This window comes from Stegodyphus dumicola, chromosome 8 (assembly GCF_044657685.1).
Source record: "Stegodyphus dumicola isolate Sdum_Otavi_A_Nest chromosome 8, ASM4465768v1".
Lineage (NCBI taxonomy): Eukaryota > Metazoa > Arthropoda > Arachnida > Araneae > Eresidae > Stegodyphus > Stegodyphus dumicola.
The window spans coordinates 170,073,510-170,099,358 of NC_140775.1; the positions used below are offsets into that span (position 1 = coordinate 170,073,510).

The window sequence follows — 25,849 nt, forward strand, 5'->3', positions numbered from 1 at the left end:
AAATTTTTACTGCTTTTCCTCATGAGTTTGCTGTGCGCTATTTTCAAAATGCAGTTTTATTGCATGTTTAACGATAGCTGCGATAGTACTATGTGTTTTTTTTTTTTTTTTTTAGTCCAAAGGGATTTGAATCCCGAAGGACTATTAGTTTCGTTTTGGCATTTTGCTTCGGACGGATAAATGTCAGTTCACTTTTCAAACTGTTGCCATAAAATGTTAGAGTCCTGCATTATATTTGAAGAAATTAAATAATGAAAATCTGCGTAAATGTATGTATATTTCTCACATTGTCATAAAATAACGGTACATAGAGTCATCGAATTTTGAATAATGTAATCCTCCAACGAATATGAGCATGTGGAAGACCAAATTTGAAATTCGAAATTTGTTTTATGATCGATTTCCTATTTTTTAAAACTTTGACGAATTTTTGATTAACAAACTCAAGGATTTCAAAGCGAGCAATGGCAACGTTGTGCAGAAAAAACATTTTTATCTCCAGCGCGTGAGTCTCTGTATCGGAAATTCTAAAGATATGTTCGTTTTAAAACTATTTTGCGATATTGCTGTTGCACTGGATCTTATGGTTTAAGTGCGAGGAACATGATATTTAATAAAGAAAGGTAACACACAAAATGTTAAAAAACGCCCCTTTGGACGTAATTTAAAATCTGAAACATTTCAGATTTTTTTTTTTCTTTGTACTAGTTTTTTTTTTTATATGCTTTGGAGTTTTTACAAATTTTGCAATCATATTTTCATTCAGATAATCAGAATTATCTCTGATAGCTAAGTTGGCCATTGTGCCTCCATTTCAGCATGGCTGAGTTTAGTGTCTCGGAACACATGCCGTTGTTGGCTCAACTTTGCTTGTCCACACAAATAGATTCCGATAATTACTTGGAGTTGCGTGGTATTACTACTTTTGATCCATTTCCAAAACGTTCACTTCATCTAAGCTACCAATTATGTAGGCCAGATTACTCTGTCTCGAAGAAAACTATGACTTAGCATGGGAATTCAACGCTGGAGAAGAAACAATTCATTTAACCCAGCCAGTTATATCTCTTTTTCCGTAACAGCTGCTTGAAGCCGTTTTGATAAATTAGCACTTTTTAAAAATGATAGAAGATACCCTGCAAGTAAGAAATATATTCTGCTGGATGACATGCTGAACAAAAACGTGTTGGCTGAACATTTGTTCTCCCAAACTTAAAATCTCTGTGTAAAAGCGTCAAGCTCATCGCCAGAATGCATTACGTGGAAAGTTCCTGGTCAGCTCTCTGGCAAATAAAGGTTCCATATGGGACATGGCCGAAAGAAAGAAACTAAGAAGGAGCACATTAGTCTCATTTCAGATATCAGGGGCTAGTTGCTCTGGTTTATAATATGAACACTGAATTTGCGAAAGCAATAGACAAATTGGTTTTTCAGTATCTCTTAGTCGTATTCCTACTATTCCTCTTTTGCTTTAGCCCATAATTTAAGTTTAGATATTACTCAAATGCATGGAAGCTGACTTTTAATGCCGTATTCAAAACTTCAGTGAAGGATCCAGGTATGACTTATCATCTATTATTCTTATTATCTGTCATCTATGTCTTCGTATATTCTTTGGTAGCATACACCCTGAACTCTGTGTCGAAGACTAAGTAGCGAATTCTTGTTATGTCTCTAAGAATAATTACTGCAGAAGAAAGGTTTAAATAGCCTTCTTATAAAATATAAATTAAAACAGATGCACGCACTCTGTGCTCACAAATCACCACCACTTGTGGCTGCGTAACAGAAAATAAAAATGTAAGAATTCAATAGCAATTTAAAATAATCTAATGACTGGTTCCTTAGCTTACCTAACGCTAAATTTACTGCACGCAGCAAAGCTGAGCCGAGAAATATTAGTATAAACTGAAGGGTGTCGAACACCGAACTAAAGAGCTAATCTTAAATTCGCAGCATAAACATCGGAATTAAGTCCGCTACTACTACTTTTGAACTCTTGAAACGCAGCTTAATGCTTCTGAAACATGTTTAAAATTCACATCTACGTCATACAAAATTTACATTCCGGTGGGAAACTGAAATCAGGAGAAACAGGAAAGGGAACTTCAAAATGATTGGTTAGAACTAAATAAACACTTACACTACTAGCAGCTAGCTGCTTGTCTACTTTGGGTGAAATTATTCAAAAAAGTGATTCTTGAAAATTTGAACATTTCATCATCTACAATAGTATAATCTCTGCTTATCAGTTTGCACTCAGATCGAGTCATTTCACTATAAAACAGATATCGCGACAAATAGAACTCATCTGCGGAAACATTAATAATAAAAATACCCCTGCTTCAATTTTCTGGATTTTGAAAGGCATTTGATGATGTTTGGTACACGGACTAAATCAGGAAATTTATTGAAGATGAATTTTCTGCCCAAGTCTATCAATTTTATCTCAAGATATCTTAGATATCGTTTCTTCAGCATCAGAACTGGTACCTGTTACACGGATATCAAGTACATTCAGGTCTGGAGTGCCACATGGCTCTTTACTCGGGCTATTGTTATCATTTTCATTAATTATATCCCATTTTCTAGCTAAAAAGAAGCGATCTCCATTGATGATGATACTGCGATCTTTGCGAAGTCAGTAAACACAAAAATGGCTTTCTGTTAATTTAAAGTGCACTGAGTAATATCCAAGAATCTTGTAAAAAATGGAAAGTAAAATTAAATGCTGTCAAACGTTTTCTCATGATTTTTTCGAAACAACAGTGTTTGCAGAGAAGTTAAGCCAAATCACATGTTTTGTTAATAAAATATAAATTTTGCTATGCTTGAAAGAAATCTGACTGTTATTCTAGATAAGAATTTCAACTTTAGAGAACATATCAATCATGCTTTGATGAATCAAATTACCTCATGTGAACTCTGTACTTGCAAATGACTCTGGGCTTCGTATTTTTAAAACAGCCAGCATTTGTTCTTAAAATCGACTAGAAGTCATATAATCCATTGTTAATTTCAGTTGTAATACCTACCATTTGTAGCTAATAAATTTTTGTGTTAATTTTAACTTGAGTTTTATCTTGTCTATTTATAGTTATGCAATAACAGAGAATACAAATTGACAGGCATTGAATATAACTTGTTATACCATGGCGTAAGGTTTGAGAATAGGACTATTGCAGATAATTTTGACGCCTTAAATTACAGAATAATTTATGTTATATATTTTCTTATAATTTTATAGATGTTTCTGCCCTACTTTGCTACTTCACATTAACAGTTTTCATGCTGTTGCGATAGTAAACTTGGAGATCTTTCGTGTAGGTCTTAAACGTGAACCCCCCCCCAAAAAAAAACATTGTTACAGCATAAAAAAGTCAATCAGTTTTCAGCATAATATGAGTTTTATTATTATACGAATACAGGTTTTTTTTTTATTTTATTTTTTTATTTAAGGGCTGGAGTTACTGGAAGGCATCAATCACAGAGCTGCTTTTTCGAGATCCTTGCTGTTACCGATACCGTTTAAAGAAGTCATCGGCCGTAGAGTTGTTCCACCATATTGTCTAATCGTTGTTGGTCTTTCTGGAGCAAAAGAGCATCCACGCACTGAGTGAAGAAATTATTTTTGAAGCAGTTGGATCTAAAATGATATGAAAATACTTTAATTGACTAAGTTACTAAAGATCCAGCTCCTCAGTACTTTTCTCAAGTGATATAGTAATCTTTATGCGCATTTATGAAGCAGAAATCATTATCTAGTCTGAAGTAGTATGTTACACTATTAAAAATATACCTTATAAAAGCAATAAAAATATAAAACAGATAAAGTATGAACTATTACTATACAAGAATGTCAATCATAACTTGAAATTCGGCATCTCTATATTTGGGGAAAAAATCAGTTGAATTCAAGAAATTGACTACTTAGATGTGTCTATCAAAGGGATACTTAAGCACGTGAAGAATCTCGTTTTTATTAAGTATATAATACACACTGAAGTCTTTAGAATGGTTCGAACATGGAAAAGAATCCCCATTTTTCAAATATATATATATATTATTTACATGCCAGTACTAAAATAAAGTATTCCATATGTCTATCTCATTTCGAAATAGACAGTGAAATTCAGTGCTTAAAAAATTTTAATCCTAAAAGGTAAATAATGTGAAGATATACGAAATGTATTTTGAAGTACGAGTATTATAAGCAACACATTACACAAAATTTTAATTTATTTTCATTGGAATAACATTGCAATAAACATTGGAATTAAATTGGATTAACATTGGAATAAAATTGGAATTTCTTTGGAATAACATTGCAAAAACTTATTTAAGTATACGTTTCAGCCTAACCTTCTAATATACGCCCGAACATGTTACTAATAATAACTCTGTTATCACATTATGCGACTACGTTATTACAGTCCACTTTATGACAAAAACAGTTGGACCACTCTTTGGCTTTATAAGACCACTTCTTTTGGCTTTATAAGAAAAGAAGCCAGCTAGATATCTTATGCCATATCGCAAATTCCTTAATGTAGATGGATTGAACATAAAAGTTAGATGTTAAATCTAGATATGGGTGATTCGACAGATATTTTTTATTTTTATATAACGTACTACTACTTGCTTCTTTAATCGTAACATTATCTACAGTGGCGAGTGGTAAAAGATGGGTTACCACATTAATTTTTAGGATGTTGCCGGTCTCGTGGCAAAATTTATTTTTAGTTATCAATACCAACTCTTACTGATCCCCCTTCCGATAGTAACCTCGGCACTGTATAGGGGTGGCAGCACATGCTTCGCTAACTGCGTTTGTCATTAACGGTTCCGGACCCACCGAGAACAGTCTTTCGCGGAGTTTATACATGTTTAGGTATGTCTATATTTGTCGCTGCGTTTATACGTTTATTCGATAGGCTATTGTAAAAATAAGTAGCAGTGACTAGAATTTTCTTTTATACTGAGGTCCATTCGAGCGCAGCAAGAACTTGTAGCGGTACTGTCAAATTCGACTCGGTTTGTTGACATATCTATATCTAAGACACAATAACACGCCGAATAAATACTAATTCAGAAGTCAAACAACAAAAATCAGCGTTATACCTACAAAATTTTCACAGGACTAGTTTCGATGGTTTTACCGAACCATCATCTTCAGCTGCAAAACCGCAAATGAACAAGATAGGAAATAATGATTAGATAAGATAAGAAAGCCTGGACAAGAATAAGCAAGTAGCGCCATCTGTTGGCGAAACCAGAACTAAAACATAATTTCTCTAAAAGCCGAAGGCAAATTTGGATTGGAATTAGGATCGTTAACTAGAACAGAAAGATTTTTATGAATGTGAAATGCCTCTAGAAAATCCAGTTCTCCAATGGAAGATGTTTTTTGAATAATTTTGGCAGCAGAAAAATTGAAAGTGTGATTTTCGGACCAACAATGTTGAGCAACAGAAGACTTCTGTGTTTCCTTTTTTCTAACATATGCCTCATGTTCTTTGACGCGAAATTTTAAGGCTCTCTTAGTTTGGCCAATGTAAATTAAACCACACTGGCAAGGAATCCTATAAATACCCCAGGAATTCATATCCGGAATGGGGTCCTTGAGTATAGAAGTTGGAATTTTATTGATGGGAGAATAAACAACCCGAAAGTTAAATTTCTGCAAAATATGTGCAACTTTATAGCTAATTGATGGAAAGAAGGGAATGACAACAGAATTTTTATAATCTCCTAAAATAAGAGTGTGGCTCATCTGAACACACTAAAAGCCACACTCTTATTTTAGGAGATTATAAAAATTCTGTTGTCATTCCCTTCTTTCCATCAATTAGCTATAAAGTTGCACATATTTTGCAGAAATTTAACTTTCGGGTTGTTTATTCTCCCATCAATAAAATTCCAACTTCTATACTCAAGGACCCCATTCCGGATATGAATTCCTGGGGTATTTATAGGATTCCTTGCCAGTGTGGTTTAATTTACATTGGCCAAACTAAGAGAGCCTTAAAATTTCGCGTCAAAGAACATGAGGCATATGTTAGAAAAAAGGAAACACAGAAGTCTTCTGTTGCTCAACATTGTTGGTCCGAAAATCACACTTTCAATTTTTCTGCTGCCAAAATTATTCAAAAAACATCTTCCATTGGAGAACTGGATTTTCTAGAGGCATTTCACATTCATAAAAATCTTTCTGTTCTAGTTAACGATCCTAATTCCAATCCAAATTTGCCTTCGGCTTTTAAAGAAATTATGTTTTAGTTCTGGTTTCGCCAACAGATGGCGCCACTTGCTTATTCTTGTCCAGGCTTTCTTATCTTATCTAATCATTATTTCCTATCTTGTTCATTTGCGGTTTTGCAGCTGAAGATGATGGTTCGGTAAAACCATCGAAACTAGTCCTGTGAAAATTTTGTAGGTATAACGCTGATTTTTGTTGTTTGACTTCTGAATTAATATCTATATCTTTTGTTTAGAAACCACCGTTAAGTTGGTTCTCCAAATCTCGTACGGACGAACAGAGTCGTTTATCTCGGAAACCAATCCATTGGAGCTCTGCTGTTGATCTAAATACTTTTGACTTTTTAATAGCAATGTCTGCCAACAGATGGCACCAGTGAAAGTCTATGTCCTTTCCTGCTGCTCTTCTTGGGTCAAAACCAGAAGTTTAGATCCTCTGGAGAGTATAATGATCATCTAAGGGATTGTCTAAAACAACAAACAATTTGCAGAGGTGTCTTTTCTGAACTGTCCGCAAAGCACCCAAAAATCCCTTAGCAAAACACTGGTATAACTATAGGAGATTCATTTGATCAACATTTAACATTTGAGATTTTTTAGCATTACCGAAAAAATTCAGTTGATCACATGAACTGTTTTAAGAAGTGCAATTTGTTTTAAACAGAGCTAAATGTCACTGCAATTATGAACTGAATTTTACAAATAGCTGAGATTAGACCCAATAATTTCAGAGAAGTATTGGACATAATGTATGACAGCTCACCTGCAGGATGTGTGGACATCTGATTCCTTGAACAATTGGTAGCATTCTTCGCAAACTCTGTCCAACCTAGCGAACTTGGCCCTATCGTAGACGCCCATGCAGCCGAGATCAGAGAAACTCCTCTTCGTGTGGTCGACTGTTGCAGACAGAGAGGACGCGAAGCAGAGGAAGAAAGCGATGCAAATAATCTTCATTTTCTGAAAACAGAAAATAATTCTTGACACTTGCAGCATGTTCAGGATATTTAGAAATCATAAATCCATGTATATTTTAAGAAGTGTGAATACGTTCTCTGTAGGCTTATTCCATGATTGCAGAATCAGTCCTACACGTTTGAGTTTATTTCCGATGAGTTATACAAAGATATACTAGTTAAAAATTTAGCATAAATTCAAATAAATTACATTAACTCTTACCTGAAAATAATTACAAAATATGGGAATAAAAATTCCGAATCAACTGCCTTTTGTACATTGACTAGCTAATTATTATGCCTTCCTAATTTTAATTTCAAAGCAGTGTTATGTGATGCAAAGTAGTACTGGTTTTTCGGTTTATTTTCTACGACGGAATCATTAATTGAAATTCTGAAATTTAGCTGGTAAATAGACGATTTCTCGCCAATTGTGGCAATCCTGCCTTTCTTGTTATTTTATGGCAACCCTAAAACTGATTTATGGGGAAGCTATCCCAGCGCGCCTGGACTTTTCGTAGCACTATGTTAACTTCCAATAAGGATCGTCCATTTACCAGTTAAATTTCAGAATTTCAATAAATGAATCGAATTTAGCTGGTAAATGGTAAGCTGGGGTAAATTCTTCTATTTGTATCATCACACTGATAATTTTCTAGAGCTTAAAAGCATTTCCCTCTATTAGTGGATATATCCTGACTAAAGCCGTGATATATTTTGCTTACAAAACTTAAAACGCTGACGTTATAACATCTTGAGTAAGACAAGTGTAAGGTATTAGACCCATTGCTTCCCTTTTTCTCGCATTTGTAGAAACAAGTGGATCTATCGATTGTAGGACTTCCAGATTTTTTTTTTTCAGCATGGGAAACATAACGTAAAATTATCTATTACCTCGTCGATATTCGAGCTTCGTATTTTCTGACTGCTGATCGGACTTCCATCCAATTACACTGCAAGATTACGTAGCGGGGAAGGAGGAACTTTCTTATTTTTCCCTCTTAAAGTGCGAATGGGAAAAGAGGAATAAGACCTAGTTGGCCAAACTAAAATGGTGACTAATTATCGTCCATTATATCTGAATCAGGCACTACTGTAGAATTATTAGTTTTTTAGGAATGCAGTAACGTGAAAATTCAGCTGTGTTCTGGCTTGGATTCGAACATTCTAAATGATAGTCGAATATGCCGGTAGTTATACCATGAAAGCACCCTGTTGGGAAGGCCAAAATTTCTTATAAACCCATGGATTCTAATCACATACACGTGCTTAATTACTTGGCCTCATAGAGATATTTCCAATAAATTTCATGAAGTAAAATTGATTGTTAACTAAATAGTGTGGATTCATTCAAAAATGAAAAATGTTTTGTACATATAAGTTAAAAAGACACTTTTAAAAATTGAAATAATCTCAAATTTTATTATCTTCCTGTTTCTTAATTTCTTTTTTTTAAAACAAAAATAAGAACGATAAGATAAATAAGATAGATAAATAGATTAAATCGATAAGATAAGATCGTTTAAGTAAGTATCCAGTTTTTCTTTTACCCAAAAAAAAAAAAAAAAAAAAAAGATTTTTCAAGATTTGAAGCATATATTAAACAATTATAATGTTCTTGACGCTTGTATATAATATGGCTGAAAGAATAACTATGCTTAAGAACACCGAGATATATATTTCTATTTCAATCAAATCGCTTTTACCTCTTTGTGGTGTCTAAAATGACTAAATTTAGAGCATGAATATATAAACTGCATTAGAAATGCTTTATATTTCGTATTATATAAATGTTTTTTAAATAAATGTATTATATAAATCTTTCGTATTAATTTATATTTTATGCTTACATTTTGATTTAGAAAATCGATATTGTTCTAATCGAAATTTAAAGAGAAACAATGTTTATATTATAGAGACATTAGGTATTTTTTAGAAACAGGAGTCAAGAAAAATGAGAACTCCCTTCGCCGGGAATCGAACCACAAACCTCTGGAATACGCGCCCAGCATGCAGACCCCCACACCACGAAGGCATGCTAATAAGGAGGGAGAAATACCTTATAATATAACAAAAGAAATGACATACATTTCTTTACACACAAATAACACCAGCACTTACCATCGAGTTCGGAGCTCTTACTTGCATTCGAAACCGGTTAGTTCTACGTGTAAATCATTTCTGCTTTCGCTGTATATATAGTTCAAATTTTCATACCACGGTGCTTAGTTATTCATGTAATACACGTTTCATATTACTAACGCATGAGATATAATAGAGAACATTTCCTACAACTTCATTAGAGTTCCAAGAGTTTGAGTAGTTTTACTAATTACAGCAACTTCTAAAAATGTTATCATTCTAATTCGATGCATATACAGAGAAGATTAGACGAAGAAAATAAGTGTCATCAATTTATGTCCATAGATATTAACTGCCTCTCCCATTCACCCTCTTAGATATTCACATTTTCTAATTTCCCAAAGCAAAAAAATGTTCTAATTCTCAATGGAGGATTCTATTTGTTGCTGTTTGGATGCAACTGAGTAACGCGAGCGAAAATATTTTTCCGAAGTCCTTGTGAAGGTTATCTAAGGGTTTCTCAATAAGCAGCCTCTAGTAACCTAGTTCTGAAGAAATAAAATAAAAAAGTAAGTAAAGAAAAAAGAAAAGCACCTGAAAGCTTTCATATTTTATATTACGTCCGAATGGGCGTTTTTTTAACGTTTTGTGGGTTAACTTTATTTATTAAATATCATGAGTTTCGCACTTCAATCACACAAAATTCTATTCAACAGCAATATTGCAAAATATTAAAAAGAGCAAATCTTTAGAATTTCCGATAGACAGTCTCACGTGCTGGAGACAAAAGGTTTTCTTTTTCCTCTATAGTGTTGCCACTGCTCGCTTTGAAATCGTTAAGTTCGTTAATGTTAAATTCCTTAAAGTTTTACAAAATATGAAATAGGCAATAAAACAAATTCGAAATTCAAAATGCGGTCTTCTAGGTGCCTGTGTTCGGGTGGAGGATTACGTTGTTCAAATTTTGACGGCTCTAGGTACCGTTGTTTTATTACAATACGAGAAAAATACGTACATTTATGCAGATTCCTCATTAAGACACAATAACACGCCGAATAAATACTAATTCAGAAGTCAAACAACAAAAATCAGCGTTATATTTACAAAATTTTCACAGGACTAGTTTCGATGGTTTTACCGAACCACCATCTTCAGCTGCAAAACCGCAAATGATTGTCTGATTTGTGGTTTTGCAGCTGAAGATGGTAGTTCGGTAAAACCATCGAAACTAGTCCTGTGAAAATTTTGTGAATATAACGCTGATTTTTGTTGTTTGACTTCTGAATTAGATTCCTCATTATTTAATTTCTTGAAATATAATACAAGGGAATAATATTTGGTGGCAATAATTTAAAAAGGGTTGCGCTATTTATGGTGAACTGACATAAAATGCCGTTTCAAGATTCATAGCTCTTATGCGCTAAAAATAAAATTAAATACCAGCCGTATTAAAATGCAATAAATATGAAATATCAGATAATCAGCAATACAGCAGTTTCAGCAGTTTATAGTTGGCTACTTTGTTGCCATGTAGGAAAAACATATAAAAGGCACTTTTGTTTCGGAATTCGTATATTTTAAAGTACTTAAGCGTAAAGCTTTCTGCTATATCAAAAGTTATTACTATTTGCACTTAACGTTTTATATTTTCCTTCTTTACATTTGTTACCACTAAAAAATATTTTCGAATCATTAAAGATCAAGGATGTCTGAATCACACAAAACTTGGAGAACATGAAAATCATGTGATTTTTTATAAAGAAGATCTCAATTTTCTATGCAATGAATTTTTTAAAAAAATTTTAGGAAGAAATTAGAAGTTTACATCTAACTCATCATTAGAAAACTCTGATTTCTGAGGTACTGCCAAGGAAGACCCAGAAGTATTAGATCTTGCTGAAAATATTTTTGATGTTCAAAAGCTGTAAAACATCAGAGAAATAAAAACAAAAGCGCAAAATAGAAACAGAAGAACAATGATTACTCGTTCTTGATGCGGCAACTGCAAGAAAACCTGTAAAACCAAAGAGGAAAGTGGAGATGAAGAATGAAAGTTTTAAAAGTAACAAATTAGAAGATATAGACAAGCTGTTTATCTGCAAAATCTAATAATCTAAGCTCGAATTAAAAAGGTATTGATTTTAACGTTGCAATGCTATCTGAAAGGGTATCAACGAGGCTTTTGAAAAGAAATATAACAAAAAATTTCAGGATAAAAACTGCTAATATATGAAATTGTTATTATTAGTCCAAAGGGATTTGAGTCCCGAAGGACTATTACTTTCGTTTTGGCATTTTGCGTCGGACTCCTATAAATGTCGGTTCACTTTTCAAACTGTTGCCACAAAATGTTAGAACCCTGCATTATATTTGAAGAAATTAAACAATGAAAAATCTGCATAAATGTATGCATATTTCTCACATTGTGATAAAACAACGGTATCTAGAGCCATGCAATTTTGAATGCCGTAATCCTACTGCGAATATGAGCATTTGAAATCCCAAATTTGAAATTTGGAATTTGTTTTATTATCGATTTCATATTTTGTAAAACTTTAACAAGTCGAAATTTTGAGTAACAAACTCAACGATTTAAAAGCAAGGAATGGCAACAATCTACGGGGGAGAAAAAACCTTTTTATCTTCATCGCGTCGAACTGTGTATCGGAAATTCTAAAGATAGGCTTATTTCAATTTAATTATTTTTTTAAACAATATACTGTTTATTATTCTTTTAAAATATCTCAAGAACACAGTTGATTTGTACGAGTGCATTAATTTTAGTTTTATAGCTCCATTTTTGGATTATTCTTCCTATCCTTTTTGGATTATTCTTTCTTATATTTATGGGCAGAATTACTTGGGAATTCAGTTTATTTTCATGAAGTGAAACAACATGGGTAGGTGAAATCTGCAAACTAGAATAATCCTATGAAGGCGATATTGTGAAAAGATTTAATTTAATATTTCAGCTTATCTTTAAGATAAGAGGCTTGAAAAATATTGGTAACACAATACGAAGAAGTAGCGCAGAGATAAGTACGTAATTTTACCCGATGGTAATCTACTTGCAGGAATGATTTATAAAGCTTCTTAATCTGATTTGTGGTTTAATTGAATTGTAAATATTGATTTTCCATTTCTGTTTTGCTTGTATGGTAACATCGAATATCTTTAAACCGAATTAAACAAGTGGCCAAATAAAAGTTAAAATCAAGAAATAAAGTTGAAATATAGAAACTGCTAAATAACAAAGACATGTATCCAAATAGAGGATCTAAAGTGGCCTTGATAAAGATGAATTGTTAGGAATTTAACGCTTGGCCACAAATTGATGGGAGGTGGGGTTTTGAAAGGTTTCAGATTTTAAATTACGTCGAAAGGAGCGCTTTTTTAATATTTTGCGTTTTATTACTTTTTAATTAATATTTTGCGTTAAACAAATAAAGATTTTCTACTCCAAAAATGCAAATATAAAACAAATTCAATACAATAATTTTGCATATCTGAAAAGTTTTAAAGAAAAATTATCTTGAATATAATATAATCTACGTATATGAGTTTAAAACGATATTAAGTGCTCTTCTAGTAAGATAATTAATTAATTAATTTAAATATCAAACCTTCAGCAAAAATGTGGTAAATACATTTTTTACTTAAATTTTGAAAAATAAGTGATAAATTATCTTGATTTATTTTTAAATGCTAGGCTACTTTCATAAGTCTGGTATTGCTTTTGAAAGTAAACTTTAAAGAAATGAAATATTTTATATCCGCCCAAATGTGGTGTTTATGAAGGTTTCTATTTAAATTCCTTTAATTTTATTGTAGTCAATTTTTCAGTCTCAGAATTTTAAAACGGATGTTTTATTTGTTTTAGTACGCTTACCTTTAATAAATACAACTTTTGAAAAGCATTGTCTTCAAAGATCAAACAGACCTTTATCATTACTGTTTATTAGTCGATAATTCTTCTCTCTTTCTTTTTACTTTAAAGTTTCTAATTTTACGAATCCTCAGATAATCTTGAAATGGACTTTGCGCAGAATCATTTTCTTTTTTATCCAATTAAATGACCCAAACAAGCAGCAGAATGTCTCCATTAAGAATCAAGAGATTTATTTTGCCACTGGGGAAATTAGATGAGATGGACTTTTATAGGGGTGGCTGCAAGACTTAATATCCGGAGACATAAACCGATGATCACATTCATTTCTTCCTCTAGTCAACGCTGTGCATCGAATTCGGATGCTGTTTATCGATGCTATTATAATTAGCTTTTGAAACTCAAATGAAGTTTTGGGAATTATATTTCCTGTATTATACACTTGTATTATGAAACGTGCACTACATAAGCAACTGGGATCAGAGGAGGGAAAAGATTGATGTATATATACGACCGAAAAGAAGTGTTTGTCCCAGTAAGAACTAATCAACTTCGAGTGTAGACTGAAGCTCGGAACTTGAAGGTAAGTTTTGATGCAAGACTTATTCATAAACCGTTCCATTTCAAATTCATATTTCTGTTACCTAAGTTACGTATTATTAAATTTCAAACAAGGTTCTAAAAAGTGTCATTGTTCGAGCTCTCTTAATTAAAAAAATGTATCGCAATTATTTTAACTCCCAAAGGGAAGTTAGTCCAGAAGGGCCATTAGTCTGGAAACAGCATTTTGCGTCTAATAACAATAAACGGCTGTACCACATTTTAAATTGTTGTCACAAAATCTTATTCGCCCTGCATTATATTTTAAGAAACTAAATAATGAAGAATCTGCGTGAATTTGTGTATGTTTCTCGCATTGCCAAAAAACAGCGGTACCTAGACCCATCACAATGGTACCTGGAAGTCCGAATTTGGAAATTTCGAATTTGAGCATCGAGAGACTATCTATCGGAAATTCAAAAGATTTGCTGTTTTTAAATATTTTTAGCCCAAAGGAACATTCTTTCAAATGCTCTGGAAATGTGTATGTGTATGTGTATGCAAATGAAAAAAAATGCCCTTTTGGACGTAATATAAATATCTGAAAGCTTTCAGATATATTTCAGATATATATAAATATCTGAAAGATTTCAGATATTTTATATTTTTCTTCCTTTTAAAAAGAGTGTATGCTGTTTCATACAAATATGAAAGTAATACTTCATAAATGTGTAGTCTTTAGTTAGTATTTAGGTACTGAAACTGTTTCTAATACTTTTCAGGAGGTATACTCATAAGCTTTTCAAAAATACGATATGGATAAATTCATTTTATGTTTTTGCTTTATCGATTTTGTGGGTCAGAGTTCTAAAAATCAAAGCTTCAAATTCGACATAAGGCCAAAAGCTTTTCATCTGCAGAATTCTATGCTACGGCTACAGATTTCAAGCTATGCCACTCTGGTATATTGATTAGCAGTGGTATATATTGACTAGAAGTGTTACTTTTAAGAAATGTGCAAAACTGCTCTATGGAAATGGATAAGAGGAGTGGAATGGAAATGGAAAATTTCATTCACTGAAAATGCCTTGGTTCTTTCTTATGTATCACCACTCACTAGCAATAACCTTGGTGAAAAAGATCTGGAACGATGGGTGAATTAAGAGCACTTAACGAGGATGAAATGTAGAGTGAAACTAATCGTGTAAGCCAAAGGATCAGAAAGATCGGTTCGGTTAAACGCTAACTCCCTGAATTGACGTCTTTTATTTGTAGATTAAGATTCCCTAAAGTCTCCTTTTGTACACAGAACAAACAATACAATTATAGAGTAAAAAGTTTTTAAAAAATTTGGGAAATGATAAAATTAAACTCACTTTTAACATAGAAAGCTAGACATTCTTTTTTCCTCTGAAATGGGAAGCTGTCCCTCTTTCAAATTCTTTCTGCTCTTCTTTGTCAATCAGGCTAAATTCAGCACTTCAAACATCTCTTTAAAGTGAATCAGGTCTTGAACGAATAACATATCTCCGTTCCTCGCACGCTTTCAGCGAAAGCTGTTTCTGCACTGTGAAGAGCAACCACTCTTGTCTGCGATCGCCCAGTAAAGTGAATCGGTTCTTTGAATCAGTTCCGGAGCGGATCATCCAAATATACTTAATTTCCACATCGATAAGCTCAGATTTGAATATCGGAGAAGGCATGGCTGTTTGTAAATGTACAGCAGCTTTATGACATGTGGGCACTTAAAGTAATACCGAGGTTAAAATACCTTTGAAAGTTTAGTTGTAAGGTCAACCAGGAGTACTTCCTTACATGGCTGAGAAAATCTATGCATTCACCTCCTTCGAAGTATTTATATCAGTGCGAAGATTGCAGTGTCATTTATAAAGCACTCAAGCCAGGTATTAGACTCTTGGCTGCGATCAAATTCGCGGACTTGATTTGGAAGCTGATCACAAATCATGAAGCTTAAAAATAACATTTTAAACCCCTTATTCTAAGAATTTTGTAATCATTTCACCTAGACTGAAGAGAGTCACAACGGATTCAGAATTAAGAAGTCCATGTGTGTGTTAAATTTATCTCTCCGCTTAGATACTATCTTTAGGCAATAAATTACAGAAATCTTTTTAATCTGCTCCCAAGGAACATTTTTCAAATATTACCGGTGAAAGAAATTCACAACAAAATATTTTTAGTGATTCCTGGAATATTTTGAACTAATCATTGCTCTCTTAAATCATTAGGGGAATAAATCCAATTTTTTCAAAGTTGATTGAATGTTATGTACAAAGCCTATGCACTAAAGGATTAAAATTTTTATTTTCTTCATGACTTTTCTTTGCATTCGTTTAAATACGTGCTATGATAGATACTAATTGTGTTATATATGATTTCATTACTTTCAAAGCACATCATTTCATCAGAAACTTCTTTTTTAAAAACGAGAAAGATAATTTGATTTTCCAAAGTTTTAAACTTTTTAATTTATATTGCATTTAAAAAATTATTAGTTTTAAAGATTGAAGTGCTGAATTTCTGATTTCCCTTGCATTCGCTAAAGTGCATTGATTTCTGATATGAATTTTTTAGACAGAAACAAAAAAAAAAATGAATTTCATTATCATCATAAATGACTCTAAATTTAGGAAACGTGACACTAATCGTCTGGGACTGAAATAATTCTAAAGCACCTACCTATATACCTACATACCATGAATGATGTTTATTTCATAACTGTAAAAAGAGAAAGGCTATATAACTTACAGTTTCAGTAACTGTTCTTGTACTGATATTTAAACGAGATTATTAATTATCATGTACATTATATAAAAGCAAAATAAATTAAATTTCTGCTGCAAAACTTTGCATGAGCAAACGAAAATATTTTTAATTATACCACAGTTAAGTTTTCAAAGATCTAAGAAATAGCAACTGGCTTTAAAATTTGGAATTTAAAGTATATTCTACAACAAAAATGTTTCAGTTAATTCTAAAGAGTATTTTTATTGCCTTAAATTAGATTTTCTAATTGCTTTAAATTTTTTATTTTATTACAAAACAGACTATAGAGACATCTGGTTATTTCGAAGCAGGAGACATGAAAAATGAGCAATGCCCTCGACGGAACTCGAATCACTGACCCCTCGAATACGCGTCGAGCATGCTGACCACTACACTACGAAATCATGCTAAGAAGGCAGGAGAAATACTTTATAATACATTAAAATATTACCAAAAATAATCAACTGATTGCGCTTTAAAAATGTCGTACAGATTCTACAATATTAAGCAAATAAAAATTAAGTATAACATTCTAATTAGCATCATTATTTCGTAACAATAAAATTAAGGTTCGTAATAATACAAACATAATTTTATTCTTAGACAATTATAATGTTGGCATATAATTACGTAAAAGCATGTACTTAAGATATGAATTACTATCCAAACATCCTTTGCTTTTGCTAATATGTAAATGATATCTAGTTTTAACTTGAATTACATTATTTACTTATGTACATATTATAAGATATTTTCTCTACTTTTTCTGCATGCCTTTGTGGCGTAACTGAAAGCACATTCGACGCGCATTCGGAGTTTGAATACCGGAGAGGGGAAATACGGATTTCTTCGGTTTCCTGCATTGAAAAATTCTAAAAGACTCTACATTATCAAGTACTTCAGAAGCCTACGCGTTTCAACAAATGAAGAGGCCTAGAGGACACTGGAAAATCATTATTGTTCTAACATAAATAGAAGAAGTTTACCAAAGCTACTGTGTAAATTCTTGGCAAAGTAAAAAAAAGAATGTTCGAATATGAGAGGCAAGGTGCGTTTTATCCAAGTTTCTATTTCCGTCCAATCCTCGATATGAAGATGAAATTCTGAGGAAAGCTGCCTACCCTACAACTTGGTAGTAAAATGATGTTACTGAAAAATATAAAACTGCCGAAAATACTGCGTTTCAACCAAGGAAGTCCTTAAAAATATTACTTCCAAGAAAATACTTTTTCTGATTCACTTTCGACGGTTTTTTTTTCAAATGTAATGAATTCAACGAATTTTTTTCGCGACTTCTCTCTTTCTCCATTTTAAGTTATTAAAACACTTGTCACCATAATAGACGAATTAAAAAAAACCCCATAAGTCCATCAATTAAATTTTGTATTTCTTAGGAACTTTTATACATACAGAATTCACTTCAGAATTTCGTTGAGTTTCACACAGCTCTATCTAGTTTTCTTCTAGATTGTATTTAATTTTTAGTTTTTCAACTAAATATTGCTTAAATTGAAGAATTTTTAAGAACTTTTCTTAAATTTTAGCAATGCTTTAGCTCACACAGTGCAAAAAAACAGCTTCGCTTGCTCAGAGTATGTGAGCCAGTTTCAATTTGAAAGTTCTCTACAAAAATATCCTTCCTCTTAGACAGGTAACCTTTGTGTATTTTGCTACATTTAAATAACCTAACCTGACACAGTGTAATAACCGCAAGAAGTAAAAGCTCTTAACAGTGTTGACAAAATGCTCGTATCCATCGGTCGACAGCGAAATAGTTATCAAGATTGATTTTTCAGCAAAGAGCTTAAAAAAAAGAAAATTACTACTGCTGGCCCACAGTAGTGCATAATTTCTTCTGTACCATTTATAATTGAAACCTGGAGCTATATTAAGTTGTGATGTTGCGTGGCCCCAACTTGCCCGCAACAGTAGTAGTGACTGCTATGAACTGGAAATTACACAAACTCTTAAGAAGGGTTTGACTCCCTTTTTATTCCACTTTAGAAGTTACAGATGCGTTCACTTGACGCTCACAAACTACGCCGACCAGGCGGTTAAATAAAAATCAGAAAGTACAACTAAAAATAAATAACAGGCTGAATAAAAAAAGAGGTCACTACCTACGAGGCTCTATAAACGTGACTAACTTAACCGCGTTCTAAGATACAGCTGAGATTTCAGCAAACTTTTTGAATAAGAAGTTGAAAGATTCAACTAACTGCCGAAGTAGGCACACAGGCCGAAACGCGCGGTTCTTAAATTTCTACCTAGCAACCTTCACGCTCGTGAATCAAGAAAGCACACTTACAAACTCGTTTCCCTTCTATTTAACTCAAAATGACTTCTGCTAAAAATTTGAATACACTGCGCGTTCTACTAAAATTTACAAACTCTGGCATTGGCAATTCCAGGGTAAAGTAAAGGCTTGACAGGAAAGATAGCTTAAACTTAAAATAAATGTTAGTTAAAATAAATATAAACCCTACAAAGTAACCATTCAATGGATTAAAAAATTTGTTCATATATGGAATGAGACTTCTAGGACTGTTTGGTACATTGATATACTTATTTCGTGTATTAATATAAAACTATTAATGCTATGTATTTTTTTAGAGCACTGCATAAAGCAAATTTTACTGCCAGTTATGAAGTTGAATTTAAAAAAAAAACTCAGAATTGGGTAAAAACACTATTTTTACTTAATTCTTTACTTGTATCGAATAGGATGAAAAACAACCATCTCATTAAATTGCGCAAGAATCTGTATTCTTTCATTTATTGTAGCCTCCAATTTCCAGAAACTTATGGAAAGGCCTAAAAAAATATCAAGAAATTTTAGAAATCGTTTCCAACCCAAATGAACGAAATGGAGCAAACTCAACCCAAAATGCTTCCTTTCCGTATAGTAAGCTGCATAATATGAGCTTGCTACTGCCTAAGACGTAGTTGAACATCAAGAATACTGCTAAAGAGATACTTGCAGTTCAATAATAATTTTGTTTCTTAAATCACATAGAATAGCTTGAAGAATGCCACCCTTTTAAATTATATTAGAATGCATTCTTTCCCTAAAAATAATCTATCATATTCAAAAATCAGCTAAAAATTTACTCAGGGCTGTAGCAGTTTTAAAAAAAACTAAATGTAGATGCACTTGTAATAAACTCAATTTCTGACCAATGTCTCTTCATGTTTCATCTTCATACAATGAACTGCATAATATGAGTTTTCTACTTCAGATATAAGGTTACTTGATGAAATATCAGTAGAACAGTAAAAGGATACTTCAATTTAATAATCATTTTATTTTATTTTGCTTATTAATTCACTTTGAACAGCTTGAAAAACAGCCACCTCGTTGAATTACACAAAATATCTACATTCTTTTACTTGTTGTAATCCTGCCAATTCCCATAAATGATCTCAACATTTACGTGGAGTTCTACAGAACTTAAATTTCAGTTTGTTTTAATTGATGTACTTATTTGTTTTTGTTTGTGTGTTAGAAACGCGTAAGAAGCAGGCAGTCCAAAAATACTTTTGGAACATGTAAATATGTGCCATTGTAATCATCATTCTTTTTTTTTTTTTCCAATTCTTAGAAAATGAGGATTTCTTACATCACTTTTTTCCTCTGCTTCGCGTCTTCTCTGGCTGCAACAGTCGACCACATAAAAAGAAGCTTCTCCGATCTTGGCTGTATGGGTGTCTATGACCGGGCAAAGTTTGCTAGGCTGGACAGAGTTTGCGAAGAATGCTACCAACTCTTCAGAGAATCTGACGTCCACACATCATGCAGGTCAGTATAGAATACTAAACCATTAGAATTCTATTTATTTCTGTATATTGTATGACAACAACGAGGTCGCAGCTTTAGCCATTTCCGAGATAGCGGAATAGATGAGGAGAGATTCTGAAAATTTTTAGTCAAAGAACCTGCGCATCGGTGGTTTTGAGATTCAGTGGTAATCCAAGTTTGTCGAAAGTGTGGCGGTTCAGCAAAATATAATATCACATCTCATATCAATAAATTAAAATGAATAATCACCAACCAATAAAATATAAATTGATTTAATTAAATATAATAATATCTCAATCTCAGAAATCGCACATCATCCATCGAGTAACTTCCATCGAGTCTCAGCACACACTCAATGGCGCTCTCAGCGCCCTCTAGCGTTAGGCGGGTCTTACATGATACATTTCAAATTTTTTTTTAATTCCTCGTTTTTAAAGTTTTTTTCTTGACAACTGTTAAAATTTATTTTCAGAATTCTGAAACGCTTGCTTCTTACGTTAATGATTGGTAAGAACCCAACATACTCTGACCCATAAATGAATAAGTCTTTAATGGTTTTTAAATTCTCGTTTTTAATGATAAGTATGGACAACACTATTAAAAGATATTTCACGATGTTTTTAAAATATTGCTTAAGCAGCCATTAGAAGACAGGGCTGGTAATAGATGTTGTTAAAGCATTTTTCGAGATTTTTTGATGTGATCTCTAATACACTGACTATCAATAAATATTTGGTTACCTGTGATAGAAAAGAAAAACTAATAGGTTCTCGATAGGGTTCAGGTCTGGACTCTGGGCAGGCCAGTCCATTCGATGAACTCCATTGGCTCCATACCAAGCCTTGGTTAACGTCGAAACATAACAACTGGCATTGTCGTCCTGAAAGTAACAGGGGTCCAACTTGACTGTTGGCACAATGCATTCTGGCAGAAAACGTTCTCCAGGTAAACGCCAGACCCAGACCCTGCCATCCGAACGGTAAAGGGTGAACCTTGATTCGTCACTCCAAAGAACCCGTTTCCACTGATCTACGGTCCAATTTCGATGTGCTTTGCACCACATTAACCGAGCAGCGCGGTTGGACTTTGTGATCAAAGGCTTATGGGCAGCAGCACGACCATGAAACCCAAGCAGATGTGCTTCCTTACGGATGGTATTCATTGAAACAATACTTCCGGATGCCTGTTGAAACTCCTCGCGGATGAGGGCCATCGGTTGGGTGCGGTTCTTCCGAATTTCTTTGGAGAGCACTCGTCGGTGTCTATATCCCAGTTTCGCTGGTCTGCCGACTTGGGGCACATTCCGACAATCATCGCTCACCTTCCACTTCTTAATCACATAGGCTACTGTCGTTTTTGGGTACTTCAGATCGCTAGATATGTCCCTTAAGGATCGGCCACATTTGTGATACCCGATAATTATCCTTTCTCGAAATCAGAGAGCTCCGAACTGCGAGGCATCTTGCATGCGACTAAAGCCGATGCTGTTTCCTACACGATATATACTGACGGAGTCCGTGACATACCTTAGGACCGTAGATATCGCCACTTGCATAGGTGTCCAAATACTTATTGGTAGTCATTGTATGTTACATTGGCCACGCAACAGAAAGATGGAAATGTTGCGTAAAGGTCCAATGCACCGAGCAAGAGAAAAAAAGTGATGGGAAGTTTCTTGTAAGCGAAGGTTTGAAACCTATACAAATTTATTCGATTGATGGATATTTAATGGGAATATTGGTGTCATTCATAAGTGCAACGAAAGATAATAAAAATAGAGATCTGCATTTATAATATAGAGGATTTTACTCTCCCAGCTATAGCTTTCTCGAAGACAATATTGCAGCCGTTGATAATAAAGAAAAACGGGCTTGCCACATTGAGTTTGGAGGTATTATTATCAGGCATAAAAATTAGATTCACCGATCATGCCATTCCGAACTTCTGCAACGTATATGTAATATGGGCAGACAATAACGTGATCTTGAAATGAAAAGGAATCCTCGATGCTTAGTAAAGCTTCTCTCTTGGTTTGACGCTGGTGGCGAAGCATTTCTGTAACATATCTTCGCTGGAGATGGTATCTGGTTTTTTAGTCGAACGAAATTTTGGGATTACGATGAGGTTCAATAGACAGTGCATAAGTGCCTGCTTACCTAGCAGAGCGAATCATAGTCTCTCGGTGGTTTCTCGTGGTGTCGACATTCTTGTCAACCATTGGCCTAAGTACATTGAACAAGCCGTCCAAGGACTAAACCCATGTATAAAGTTAAAAAATATTTATCCTGACACCTTTAAGTACAGACATACTTATCGAAATTTATCCAGGCAATTAGGATATTAATAAATTGCAAGAAAAGGGGTCTAGATGCAAAGTGGAATGGCCATTTTGGAATTATTATGAAGAAAATACCGTTTACTCATTGAATTTTGGGGAAGTTTATGTTTTTGGAGCTGTGAATGCAAGCATTCATATTTGAACTTCGATGACTTAATCTTTATCGAAGTTGATCAGAGAGAACATAAATTTTCGTCCAATTAAAAAAGTCCCCCCCCCGCTCCCGTCTTAGACGGCGAGTTGCACAGCAGAGAGAATGCTTCGTTGGCACTTCTTCCACTACTTGCGTTTGATCACGTATCGAGGTTTTCATCAAGCTTGTGATTTTTTAAGGAAGAATGAAGTAGTAATTTGCTTCAAGATGACGGCGAGCATCTTGAAGCTCCTTTCGCAGTAAAGAACACTTTTTACGTGAGATCTAATCTGTTCTGCAACCAACACGTGATATTACGTTTTGCCATTTTTTCTTTCACCATGCGCCAATACCTGAAATCTAGTTATTTCTTAAGCTAAAGAACACCGTGTTAAAAATAATCAGCGAGATTTCGATAAAATGATCTCTTCATTGATATTCCCTTATTCAAGATAGTATGACGATAATAGTATTTATGCGGATTACTCAAGATAGTGATATGGCTTCCCAATCTTTAGTGCATCACATCCGTATTGCAGAACTATTTTCTAGCAACTAGTTAAAAAGGATTATTCTCGTCATTCTTCAGTTTTCGGTTTTTGCATAAACACAACATATACTTCTGTCTAAAAATACTATACTTCTTTCTAAAAAAAGTTGTTCATTAGGCACATACTGTTTGACACCTTCCTTCTAACATTTGCGATGATAATACCTTTCCTATAGCAAGAACCAGATGCCTGGTCGCTTGAAGATCTAGTTAAGGACTCTGCTGAACCATGATATAGTCCTTTTTTCAGAGTTTGAAATAAATACTTCGTAAAATTAAAAAATAAAAGTCTATTACTTCCTTGTACGAAGTAAAAAGGAAGTATTGTAATCGCGAAAAGTTTCAGGCAGCATATTTCAACGAAAATATCCAATTTGACCGCTATCGAATGCAACTTAACGATGTTTTTGCTTGATATCTGTACGTAAGGACAGAATAAAAGACTCTTTTCCTCCAAAAAAATTAAAAACTGTTTTAAAATTAATTCTGAAGAGAAGTTTTCGTGGCGTCTGTACGAACGTATGTACGTACGTATCTCGCCTAACTCCAAAACGAGTAGCCTCAGAACGTTGCATTTTTGTATATAGGACTGCTATAACATGTAGATGTGCATCTCGTATTTTGGTTGCAAACGGCTGCACCTAACGTATATAAATATATTTATATATATATCCACTTTGTTACCCGGCTCACCGATCCAGTTTCTTTACTCTTATATGTTTGCAATTGTACATTTTTTGCTTTAAAAATGATTGCATTATGTTGTTCTTATCTTCCGCTTAATGTTTTTACGCATTTAGTAAATCTGTATATAATATTTTTAGAATTATCAACAATTTTAAAGTTGTTTAAGTGCCGGTAAGCCTTTTTTAGATGGCGGCCATAGATTGTTTACATTTGAAACAGCAGAGTTGTGGATTTGTTGCCAATCTAGAGAAACATAGCTTCGCAACAACAAAGATAACGCTTTCATTTATTATTGCCAATTAAATCATGCTTAATCCTTTCTGGAATTTTTTCGAGGAAATAAGTGTTTAAGATTTACTTCGTAATTTTTAATATAGATATTTTGAGTTTTTATGTATTTTTGCCTTCTCGCGAAGTGAAAACTGAATTAATTGAATGAGAAATACTCAATCGTCTGTGAAAAACTGTTTCTTTTTTGTTTTGTTTGCTTAATTTCTTTTATACATTGTTCTAGCTTTATTATAGTATTTGAATAGAACATGTGGCAACGATTAGATCATTCTCTAAATGATATAAATTTTGTGCATTCTGAGTTATAATATGAACGAAATATAATACTGTTAAGTGAACCTAGCGCCGGAGTGTCGCTATGGTAAACAAAGAGAATTTTACAGAATGCCTTTATTCTATTGTGGTTTATGCGCTGTCGGCGAAGTAGGTTTAATTCAATCAAGTTTAAACGAAATGCAAGAAAAAATGCATATAATTTAGTATTCCGTACAAGGAAGTCATGTAGTGTACACATCAGATTTTATTTTCTAATGAACGAAGTAATAATTGTATAATATATTAATTTAGGAACATCATAATGCGCCCTTTTAATGTTTCACTTTAAAAAAATTTTTAATTTGGCAGATTTGGGCTTGGCTCTTTGTATCTAAATGAGAAAGGAACACAGAGCTTTTGGCTTTAGAAGCATTCATGAAGAATAAGTTTATATTTAACAACAGAAACTTTTTTTTCGCCTTTGAAATTGTCTGATTATTGCATTGATATTTTAAAATGAATTCTATTCTTTACGTCTTTATGTCATTCTCAATGTTTATCTTCTTCAATCTAGCTATATCCTCTGGGATAATTCTACGGATTAAGAGCGGGAATGATAAGGTTTCTTGTTTTATAAAACGTTTTAAAAAGTTATACATATTTTATTGTAATCAATTGCAGATCTCTGTTTGCTACAAGAAAATTATGTCTGCGAAAAATTCCGGTGATGTTAGATAAGCAGTGACGTATTGTGCTATCTCTATTATGCAAATTATCATTTTAAATATTATCATTTAAATTGCTTTTATCTCTTTGTAGATCCAATTGCTTCAAGAATAATTTCTTCACTCAGTGCGTGGACGCTCTTTTACTCCGAAAAGATCAACAACGCTTGGATAATATGGTGGAACAACTTTATGGGCGATGACTTCTGGGAGTGAATTGTAGTAATAATCTATAGCTTGGAAAGCTATCTGTGTTATCTAGTTGCTTCAGCACTCGAATTTATAAAAAGATAGAATAAAAATTGTTGCAATGCATTTATTTTTTGAAATATTATTACACACTCTTTTTATCACATTTTATACTTTTTGCATCGATTGTCTTATTTGTAATACATTTAAAATTTCTCAAATATTAATCAAAATAGCATCTCAAATAACTATTACTTACAAAGAGGGGCAGAAGAAACTTGCGCATGTGTCTTTCTAAAATTAAAAAATCTAATGTGTACACCACATGACTTTCTTGTACGGAATATTAAATTATACGCATTTTTTATTTCAT

At 33.3% G+C, this 25,849-nt stretch overlaps 1 protein-coding gene across 1 annotated transcript; it reads left to right on the forward strand.

Moving 5' to 3' along the window:
- The first annotated feature begins 13,615 nt into the window (after positions 1–13,615).
- On the forward strand, positions 13,616–25,602 carry LOC118182265 (crustacean hyperglycemic hormone-like). Its single transcript, XM_035351584.2, has 3 exons — positions 13,616–13,765; positions 20,112–20,308; positions 25,382–25,602. The coding sequence occupies exons 2-3, from the start codon at positions 20,115–20,117 to the stop codon at positions 25,488–25,490; spliced, it is 303 nt and encodes a 100-aa protein (XP_035207475.1). The 5' UTR covers positions 13,616–13,765; positions 20,112–20,114; the 3' UTR covers positions 25,491–25,602.
- Positions 25,603–25,849: the final 247 nt, after the last annotated feature.

What these genes read in the sequence shown, in the direction of transcription:
- LOC118182265 (XM_035351584.2), top strand. Translation starts at nt 20,115, where the DNA reads ATGAGGATTTCTTACATCACTTTTTTCCTCTGCTTCGCGTCTTCTCTG. An exon ending in GACGTCCACACATCATGCAG is followed by an intron (nt 20,309 to 25,381) that starts GTCAGTATAGAA and finishes ATCTCTTTGTAG; the next exon opens with ATCCAATTGCTTCAAGAATA.